Genomic DNA, 10,919 nt, shown 5'->3' with positions numbered 1-10,919 from the left:
CCCTTCCCCAACAGTGCGCCCCGGGCCTGCAGCGGCCCCTGGGAGATTGCGAGACGGCTTCTCCGCACACTTGGGCCCTTGGGACACAGCGGAGCGCGAGTTTCAACCTCCGCCCTCTTGCTCAGCGCCGCGCCGTGGTGGTTCTCCGGGGCCCTAACCATCTCACGCCAGCGCCTGAATTCCAGTCCTGAGGAGACACGAACTGGCTTGGGTGCTAGGGTCCGGTAGAGGCCCCGAGATGTATTGTTCCCAAAAGAATAGTCTGTGTACGTGTACCTTTCCGTAGTCCTCCGTTCCGCGTCGGAGAGGAGGAGCTGGGGAAATTGAGGAGAAAGGCTTAACCTGCTAGGACTTCCCTTGCTCAACTTACAATCCACCCCCACCCCCACTCCCAAGGCTGGCTTCCAATGCTACGCCACTGGAGGGATCCAGGACCTCAGAGAGCTGACTGTTTTGTTTAGGTCTTGGCGTGTGTGGGAACGGTTGTGATCAGAGAGAATGCTTAATTTGCCAGTCTCCATTCGCATCAGAAAAGCGCGAGAAATATTTTAGTGTCTGGCCTCCTTCATTAGCCAATGTTGTTTAAGATGACAGTTACAGTAGATACCTTCTCTAGGATTGTGATTGGAATTTGTGACGTTGGTTTTTATTGGACAACTGAATTGGATTAATCAGGCTGTTTTCTCTCACTTCTCTGGAAAATAGTAGTCACCACCTCTCCTGGCTCCGCCCCAAAACTAAGTTTAAAAGTTTACTCACGGTGCTGAGGTTAAACGGTTCTATCTTGGTTCGCATTTGGTTGAGAAGCTAAACTTTTGCCAAGGCGGCAGTATCTTGTATTTTGTGTTTCTTTTTCTTTTGAGACAGAGTCTCACCTTGTAGCCAAGACTGGCCTTGAATTTACTGTGTAACCCAGCCTGGGCTTGAGTTTGGATACTTTTCCTGTTTCAGCTGTCAGAGTGCTGGAATTATATGCATGTGCCACCATACCCAACTTTCAAATCAGAAATCTAAAATTTTAGTTTCACGTCCCCCACCAAACAAAAAGTGGGTATAGATGCAGGCGCATAAATACTTGACTATCAGCTTGTTTGCATTCATATTTACGTTATAATTCTGTACTAGGATTTTACATAACGAGTACTGGATAATATTCTCACCAGTCCTTGTCACTTATTAGCTGTTTAGTAGAAATTTTTAGTAGTCTTTCCACTGTAAGCAACGGATGCTTAAAAAAAAAAAGCTGTTTACCACTCAGTGGAGCCTGGAGAGTGGTTTATAAAGTCTTCTCTTTTTCCTCTTCCTCTTCCTCCTCCTCCTCCTTCTCTTCTTCTTTTCCTTTGTTTTGAGACAGAATCTCATATAGTCCAAGTAAGCTTCAAACTCTGTGGCCTCAAACTCTTGATCTTGCTGTCACTTTCCAAGTGCTGGGATTTGTAGGCATGGATTTGACTGGGCTCTAATATTCTTCTGTCCTTTGAGAACATGTCACAATCCATTCATTGGTGCCTAGGAAAAACTCCAGTGGAACTTTTTTTTCTTCTTATATTCTATCATCATAGTAGCAGTTAATCTCAGTATTCTAATGACATAGTCTAGGCAGGATTTTCTTGAAATGATTCTGTTGGTTGTTGTTAAAGAGTTGGTGAGGATGAATGGTGTTGAAGATTGTAAAAGGAATTGCTTACTGTTTGCTTCAGTAGGAGGTATGTAATTGGGAGGTTGGCATCCTAAAGTTATAGATTTGTTGTGATCAAGTTCACACACTGAAGCTGAAGATAGTTTCCCAGAGATATCTAGGACTGAGGCTTGCTATGCATACACTCTAATATGTGTATGTATGTATAAATATATGTTTACATGTGTAATATAGTAAGTAAATAATGATGTAATAATGATACATATATACTAGTAAATATGTTTATGCAATGCTGGGGGTTGCCCCTTAGTGGCCTCCTGTATATGAGGCAGATACTGTGCCACTGTGTTACATTTTCTTCTCCATCCTAATATGGTTAAATAATTTAGCCACCTAGAAAAATATTAGACAGGAGAAATGCTAACCAGGTGTGATATACACTCCTGTAATCCAGCACTTGGATGGCTAAGGCAGGAGGACTGTGAATTTGAGGTCTTTCTGGGATATATATTGTGATACTCTGACTCAGAAAGAAAGGAAGAGAGAGGAAGAAAGGAAAAAAGGGGCTTAGCAGTTAAGAGCACTGACTACTCTTCCAGAGGTCCTGAGCTCAATTTCCAGCAATCATATGGTGGCTTACAACCATCTATAATGAGATCCAATGCCCTCTTGTGGAGTGTCTGAAGACAGTTACAGTGTGTTCATATACATAAAATAAAATAAGATAAAGAAGGGGTTGATTTATTTGTGTAGACAGAATAATTTAATGCCTGAACATGTTAGAGATCTTTGATTCTGATATAATGAAGTAGTTTGGAGTCTTTGAGATCTGAATAGGAATATGACTTCGGTATATCAAGAGAATACAACTCCTCTTTATTTCCATAACTCAAGTATGTGTAACTCTAACATAGTTAAATTCTTTTTTTTTTTTTTTTTTTGGATTTGGCTTTTTTTTGAGACAGGGTTTCACTGTGTAGCCCTGGCTGTCCTGGAACTCACTCTGTAGACCAGGCTGGCCTCGAACTCAGAAATCCGCCTGCCTCTGCCTCCCAGAGTGCTGGGATTACAGGCATGAGCCACCACCGCCCGGCCATAGTTAAATTCTTAACCTCACTGCTTACTAAACGCATATAACTCCTAACTTCTGCTTTTGTAGAAACGCTCTTTCCTGACCATCACTATTATTGTTTGGATTTGCAATTCTTGCTCATTTTTGTTGTTATGTAACTAGAATGACAACTTTCCCTCCCTCTCTTCTCTATTATTCTTTTCTTCTGTATTGTTTCCTCTTATCAACATAATAGAAAGCATGAAGGAACTAAAGGAACCCAGACAGCGCAAAGATAATAGGCGCCCAGATTTGGAAATCTATAAGCCTGGACTTTCTCGACTAAGGAACAGACCAAAAACTAAGGAGGCTTCTGGGAATGAGGAATTTAAAGATGAGATTGTGAATGACAGAGATTCTTCTGCTGTTGGGAATGATACACAGCTTATTAAAGTTTGCAAAGAATTGGACAGCCAACAGCAAAATGGCCCTATAGATGCAGAAAATAGTCAGGCACAGGAGACTTTTTCAAAGACTATTGGACTAGAGGACCGAAGTCTGAAAATCATCAAGAGAATCAAGAAACCAGATCTGCAGATCTACCAGCCTGGAAGGCGACTGCAGACTGTTACCAAAGAGTCATCAGGCAGGGCGGATGAAGAAGAGATCCTCAACCAAGTGGAGCAGTTGAGGATGGAGGAGGATGAGTGTAAGGGAGAAGCCATGAAAGAAGTTGTAAACAAACTGGATAAAACTGAGATAGAAAAGTGCCAAAGTAATGACCGTGTAAGAACTGCCAAGGGAGAAAAGGGGAAAAAGATTGAAAAGGGGGAGGGGTCAAAGAAGGTGACTGATGACTCTGCCCAAGGAAAGCCTGGCTCCGTAAAGAGGTACTCCAGATCAGACAAGCGAAGGAGCCGCTACCGCACTTGCAGTACCAGCTCAGCTGGCAGCAACAACAGTGCGGAGGGAGCTGGCCTGACTGATAATGGAAGTCGCCGGCGGCGCCAGGATCGGACCAAGGAGAGGCCACGACTGAAGAAGCAGGTATCCATGTCCTCAACTGATTCCTTAGATGAGGACAGAGTTGATGAGCCTGATGGATTAGGGTCCAGGAGGAGCTCAGAAAGGAAGAAGCATTTAGAAAGAAACTGGTCTGGACGTGGTGAGGGTGAACAGAAAAGCAATGGTAAAGAAAACCGAGGCGCCCTTCGTGTCACTTTTGATGCAGAAACCATGAGTAAAGACTCCCCTGTTGTGAAGTCAGTCAAGGATAATGTAGATAGTATGAAGTCTGACAAAGGTCCGAGCAGTGGGGGTAAGGGCTCTGAGAAGCAGGAGTCAAGAAACCCTAAACAAGAACTCCGAGATCGTGGTCGTGGTATTCTGGTTCTGCCTGCCCACACTGCCCTGTCTGTCAGTTCATCAGGTTCTCCAGAGTCTACACCTTTGGGACCTCGACTTTTATTTGGATCTGGTAGTAAGGGATCTCGGAGTTGGGGCCGTGGAGGCACGACCCGCCGACTATGGGACCCAAACAATCCTGATCAGAAGCCTGCTCTGAAAAGCCAGACACCTCAGCTACATTTCTTGGACACTGATGATGAAATTAGCCCTACATCTTGGGGTGATTCACGTCAGGCCCAAGCATCTTACTATAAATTTCAAAACTCTGACAACCCCTATTATTACCCTCGAACACCAGGCCCTGCCTCTCAGTATCCCTATACAGGCTATAGCCCTCTGCAATACCCAGTGGGTCCTACAAATGGTATGTATCCAGGGCCTTACTATCCAGGCTATCCTGCCTCCTCAGGACAATATGTATGTAGCCCTCTCCCTGCTAGTACCATGAGTCCTGAGGAAATAGAACAGCATGTGCGGAACATGCAGCAACAGGAGCTCCATAGGCTTCTCCGAGTGGCTGACAACCAGGAGCTGCAGCTCAGCAACCTGCTTTCCAGGGACCGCATCAGCACTGAGGGCATGGAGAAGATGGCTCAGCTCAGGTACTGAGTGTTCTTTCCTACTGTCTTGCTCAGAGGGAAATGGACAGCTGTAGGGCTCCTGTGGCTGAGGAAGGTAGAGGGATTTTAGGTAAGCCACTGAGTATTACCTGCCTGTCACATGACTCCCTACCCCCAGCAACCCTACTTGGGCATGGACATCAAGCAAGGAGTCCTGTGCGTCTTGTATTAACTGCCCTACCACTGAGCCACACTTGAATCCCCTTTACATTGATTTTGTTTTTCTTTTAAATGATTTATTTATTTATTTTATGTATACGAGTCCACCATTGCTCTCTTCAGACACACCAGAAGAGGGTATCATACCCCATTGTAGATGGTTGTGAGCCACCATGTGGTTGCTAGGAATTGAACTCGGGACCTCTGGAAGAGCAGTGAGTGCTCTTAACCATTGAGCCATCTCTCCAGCCCTTCAATGATTTTTTTTTTTTTATAAGCAACAGGCAGATGGGAAAATAAATTTTAATTCTAGTCTTAAAGCTGAGTATACTTTTTACTTTAAGGAAAAAAAAGTCTTAAGGGAAAATATAATTTCCAGAATGCCAACTTCAGCTTGCACCGAAGAGCTGCTTTCAGCTCTTCAATGTAGGTATACACATATAGCAATTTGCTATTTTTCTACACATAAGCATGTTTGTAAGGCATTCTGTTATACAGAATAGGACCCAGTATGAGTAGGATGCCTGGTCACATTTCAGATTTCTTGTCAGGAAGGAGGTGACTGGTTTGCAGGAGGTTCATATCTTGGGTACAGTCTTCCCTGTGATGAATTGAAGCTAGATTTTACATGAATTTTATTCCAGAACTGAACTACTGCAGCTGTACGAGCGCTGTATTCTATTAGATATTGAATTCTCTGACAATCAGAATGTAGATCAGATCCTGTGGAAGAATGCTTTCTATCAGGTGATTGAGAAATTCAGGCAGCTTCTCAAGGATCCAAATATTGAGAACCCAGAACAGATTCGGAACAGACTCTTGGAGCTCTTGGATGAGGTAAACATTATTATTATTATTATTGTTGTTATTATTATTAGGATGATGTTCTCAGGATAAAGTCTGCAGCATCTTTTAGTTTGTGTCTTTTCTACTGGAGATGTTATAGAACAGAATATTGCCAAAACACTTTTTTTCCTTGCATTTAGACCTGGTCTACCTGTATTACTTCCTTTGGGCTATACTTACAGATAGTTGGAGTTACTTATTCTTTTATTGTTCAACTACTGAGCTACATCTCCAGACCCAGAGTTACATTTGACTTGAACGCTTTCTGCATGAGAGGAGCAGGGTGGGGGTGGGGTGGGGGTATAAAGAATGAGAGCTCAAAGGGGTGGGGAGTGGTAAATGAATCATATTTTTTAAAACATGGAAGGCTTACTATAAACCATTGCTGAGATTACTTGATGGCCTCTAATTAATTACTGTAAGTACCTTATATATAGGATGTAGGATGTCTAGACATTGATAGGCTGTGAAAGGGTCATTTGTCCCAGGATTTGTTAAGTAGATTAAAAAAAACTGATTGATTCAGATTTTCTTTCTTTATAGGGCAGCGACTTCTTTGATAGTTTGCTTCAGAAACTACAGGTTACTTACAAGTTCAAACTGGAGGACTACATGGATGGGCTTGCTATTCGAAGCAAGCCTTTACGGAAAACAGTAAGCCAGTTTCTTTAGTTTAAATGTATTCATCTAGGTCCAGATCAGTGGTGCAAACTTTTAAGTCTCAGTACTTGGGAGGCAGAAACAGATCTCTGTGAGTTTGAGGCCAGCGTGGTTTACAGAGTAAGTTTGAGGACAGCCAGGACTATTTGGGAGTCCTCAAACAAACAAAAATTTATTCATCTATTTAGTAAGCATTTATCTAGTACCAGTTATGGCCTAGGCAGCATGCTGGGTGTTGGGTGAACTATATAGTATAGTAGAGGAACAGACAGATGAAACTAACAGTCATAAGCAGGACACTTACGGTATATTACTGGTATACTGCAGTAATCCTGGATCAGGAGTTCAAGGCCAGCCTTGCTACATAGTGAATTCCAAGCATGTCTGGGCTATATAAAATTATTTTTCAAAAACAAAAAACAAATTGTAGGGCTGGGGGGATGGCTCAGTGGTTAAGAGCACCGACTGCTCTTCTGAAGGTCCTGAGTTCGAGTGCCGGCAACCACATGGTGGCTCACAACCATCTGTAACAAGATCTGACGCCCTCTTCTGGTGTGTGTTAAGACATCTACAGTGTACTTACATATAATAAATAAATAAATCTTAAAAAAAAAAAAGACAAATTGTAATGTCATTACACTATGATGTATTTCACAATTGTAATCTAAGCGCTTGAGAAAATGAAGCAGAAGGCTTGCCACGAGTTTGAAACCAGTCTTGGGTACATAGTAAGTTCTAGGGTAGTCTGGATTACAGAGTGAGATCATGTCTCAAAAGAAAACAAGGAGGCTGGAGAGATGACTCAGTTGTTAAGAGTACTTGTTGCTCTTAGCAGAAGGCCTGGGTTTGGTTCCTAGCATCCATATAACAACTACCTGTAACTACAGTTCCAGGAGATCCAGTGCTGCCTTCTGACTTATGCAGGTACCACTCATGCAAGTGATGCACATAAATATATATGGACAAAATACTTAAACACACAAAATAATTTTTTTTTTTTTTTTTTTTTTTTTTTTTGGTTTTTCGAGACAGGGTTTCTCTCTGTAGCCCTGGCTGTTCTGGAACTCACTCTGTAGACCAGGCTGGCCTCGAACTCAGAAATCCTCCTGCCTCTGCCTCCCAAGTGCCGGGATTAAAGGCGTGTGCCACCACTGCCTGACAAGATAAAATTTTTTAAAAAGATTTACTTTATGTATATGAATACACTGTAGCTGTCTTCAGACACACCAGAAGAGCAGAAGAGGGCATTGAATCTCATCACAGATGGTTGTGAGCCACCATGTAGTTCCTGGAAATTAAACTCAGGACCTCTGGAAGAGCAGTCAGTGCTCTTAACCACTGAGCTATCTCTCCAGCCCTCAACTTTTAGGTTTTTTAGTTGTTTTGAGACAGTCTCAATATATAGATCAGATACCCTGGAATTCATTGTGTTGTTCTGGCTGGTTTTGAAATCAAGATCTGCCTGCCTTAGACTTCAAGGTGACTTATAGGTGTATACCCCCATGCCTTATGGAGTGCTCTTTTGTTTAATTTTATTATTTTTTTAATGTATGGTATGTCACTGAATATGGAGCTCACCACTTTGGCTAGACTGGCTGGCTGGCAAGTTCCAGTAAACCTCTGGGTTTCTTTCTCCTCACCTCCTGCAATAGGCACATGGGGCCTGGCTCAGCTTTTATGTGGGTGCTGGGAATCCAGACTCAGGTCCTCGTGCTTGTGCAGCAAGTATGTTACCTATGGTCCATCTCTCCAGCCCCTAGAATACATATTCTCAAAATTTGGTTTTAGTTTTATATGAATGAGTGCTTTGACTACATGTATGTCTGTGCACCATGTGTGTGCCTGATTTCACTGAAGTCAAAACGGCATCAGAGTGCCTGGAACTGGAGTTAGCAACAGCATTGAGCCACCATATGGGTTCTGGGAACTGAACCCTGGTCTTCTGCAAAAATAAGAAGTGCTCTTAGCAATTGGGTCATTTCTCCAGTCCCTGAATATGTTTCTTTAAACACAGACAAGGAAACCCAGTTCCAGGCATTCCAAAGGTTTCCTTGAGATCTCAAGAGATTGTTTGACTTAAGGTTTTAGAATGTACTTTTCCATTTGTATGGGATTCAGAGTAGGATCTACCATTCTTTTAAGTGCTATGTTTATTCTTTGTATCATGCTGTTGACTGTAGTTTAGTCTTCAAGGTTAGGTTGAGAACTTGACTTTTTTGAGGTTCGTGTTTAACTTGTCATTCTGCTATTAGATCCCACTCATTTTTTCTGGTATTGATTGTGTTTCTTGGGTACTGTACTAACTACTTGTCTCTTTTGTAGGTAAAATATGCCTTGATCAGTGCTCAACGAAGTATGATTTGCCAAGGAGATATCTCTAGGTATCGGGAGCAAGCCAACGATACAGCAAACTATGGGAAGGCTCGCAGGTACTTTTTACCTCTCAACTCATGATGCCTCTCCCCTGTGTGGCATTATGTGAATCCTAGCAAGGCATCTACCTGGCCAATTGAGCTGCCTCTCATAGGGGATGCTTTACAGTTGTCCTTAATTGGTCCCTTGTGCTTGACCATGCAAGGGCTACATCTAGTTAACTTTCTAGTCTATGACTTAAGTAGAAGCACTATGAGGATGGACTGGGAAAGGGTTGATAGGAGTTAGCATTTCATTCTGTTTTTCTGTTCTAGTTGGTATCTGAAGGCCCAGCACATTGCTCCCAAGAATGGGCGCCCCTATAACCAGTTGGCTCTACTGGCAGTGTATACGGTAAGAAATGCCATGGATAAGGGAGTTATTTCCTAAGCAGTTCCTTATCTTTGAGCTAGAGTTTGTTTCACTGTGTAGTCCAGGCTTCAGATTTGTTATATTTGCTTCAGCTTCCCAAGTGCTGAGATCAGAGGCATGTTCCACCACAACACAAACAAGTTTCTTAAGATAATAATTTAATTTGTATTATTACGTTTATCTCTGTGTTGGCTTTTTAAATGTGTGAAGGTATGCATGTGGAGATGAGAAGAGTGGGCTCTGATTCCGTCTTACCATGGACTTCTCAGAGAGTGTACATAAGTGGGCAGCTTTGCAGCACCCTCACCTGCTGAGCCTCTTGCTAGCCTCGGAATCTATTAATTTATCTGGTTTGTTTGTTTGTTTGGTTTGGGTTTTCTGACACCAGCTCTCTTTGTGTAGCCCTGGCCATCCGGGAACTCATTCTGTGTAGACCAGACTGTCCTTGATCCCCCCCAACACACACACAAGAATAGCCAGTACTCTTAATTGATGAGCAATCTTTCTAGCCCTATAAATTCAATTTTGATAGCCTCAGCTCCAAGATTGATTTCTTTCTATTCTTGTAGGCCAAACACCATCTCTTTCAATCTTTCATTCTCAAACTCCTTTTTCTCTCTCTTTTTAATGTACATGTATTTATTGTGTAATGTGTTGTATGTTTGCACATGTGCATGCATTCCAGCCCATTTGAATATGAGGATCACAGGACAACTTGAAGTAATGCTTTCTCTCCTACCACCATGTGGGTTCAAAGGTTCACACTTGGGTCATTAGGGTTGATGGCAAGTGTTTTATCCACTGAGCTATCTCTTCAGACCCTGCTTCTGTTACTTTGAGGTGAATTGCCAGGGGATCCACACTTTAGTTGGCTTAGTTCATACCTTCACTTTACTGCATTTAATTTTCCTAAAGGAATAGTGCTCTCCAGCAAACAACAGCTTGTTATTCTGCATCTTGTTTCCTTTTCTTTCCCTAGGCTACTCTAGAAAGAAGGTAAGGACCCTGTACCTCCCTCCCTTCAGGGTCTCACTCAGCCCTTAGCTTTAGAAAGAAGGTAAGGACCCTGTACCTCCTCCCTTCAGGGTCTCAGTCAGCCCTTAGCTTTCAGATCTTCTTTCCCCCAGATGTCTTTTATGAGACAGAGTCTCACTGAGTAGCTCTGGCTAGCTGGGGACTTAATTTATAGACCAGGTTAGCTTCCAACTCAGAGAGCGCCTTCCCAATGCTGGGATTAAAGGCTGAGCCACCAAGCTGTGCTTGCCCAGATCTTATGATACTCCTTTTTGTCTAAAGTGGCTACTTAGCAGATACACAGTAAACACTTGATCATACCTCTAGGTTTTACCAACTTCCTTTGAATGTGTTTCTAATCAGGAGAAATGGACCTTGGGAACTGAGAGGACTCTATGCTAGAAGCTGAAAGAAGAGGAAAAAGATATGGGTGGGGCAGTGGTAGCTACTAAGGTATCAAAAATAAGAAACAGCTAATGTGATTATCAGGAAAGACAAGAGTCAGTCTGTCTCTCCCTTCCTTCTCTCTTCTCTGTCTCTCCTGCCTCCACCTCCTTTCTGCCTGATTTTTTGTCTTTTTCTTTTCTTGATGGGATTTTGCTGTATTGCTTAGGCTGTTAGTCCTTTCCTAAGCCTCTCAAGTGCTGAAATTGCAAGCCATGTACCACTGTACCAGGCTCTTGTATTTGTGTTGGCGTTGTTGTTATGAAACAGGGTTGCACATAAACCAGGCTGGCCA

General features: G+C 42.7%; 1 protein-coding gene across 4 annotated transcripts in view; it reads left to right on the top strand.

Annotated features, from left to right (window-relative positions):
- The window catches only part of Smg6 (SMG6 nonsense mediated mRNA decay factor), a 243,243-nt gene that overhangs the window by 286 nt on the left and 232,038 nt on the right, over window positions 1–10,919 (top strand). For 2 of the 4 annotated variants that reach the window (XM_052194232.1, XM_052194230.1), the window contains exons 2-6: window positions 2,947–4,699; window positions 5,521–5,713; window positions 6,266–6,376; window positions 8,705–8,811; window positions 9,070–9,148. The exons of 1 other annotated variant lie outside the window; for it this stretch is intronic. In XM_052194232.1, the coding sequence (XP_052050192.1) occupies window positions 2,947–4,699; window positions 5,521–5,713; window positions 6,266–6,376; window positions 8,705–8,811; window positions 9,070–9,148 (2,243 nt within the window). Of the gene's footprint in view, window positions 1–21; window positions 267–2,946; window positions 4,700–5,520; window positions 5,714–6,265; window positions 6,377–8,704; window positions 8,812–9,069; window positions 9,149–10,919 lie in introns of those variants that run through there. One more of the 4 variants, XM_052194231.1, reaches the window with a different exon arrangement.

The sequence above is a fragment of the Apodemus sylvaticus genome, chromosome 10, assembly GCF_947179515.1.
Source record: "Apodemus sylvaticus chromosome 10, mApoSyl1.1, whole genome shotgun sequence".
Classification (NCBI taxonomy): domain Eukaryota; kingdom Metazoa; phylum Chordata; class Mammalia; order Rodentia; family Muridae; genus Apodemus; species Apodemus sylvaticus.
This window is presented reverse-complemented; position numbering and strand designations above follow the sequence as displayed.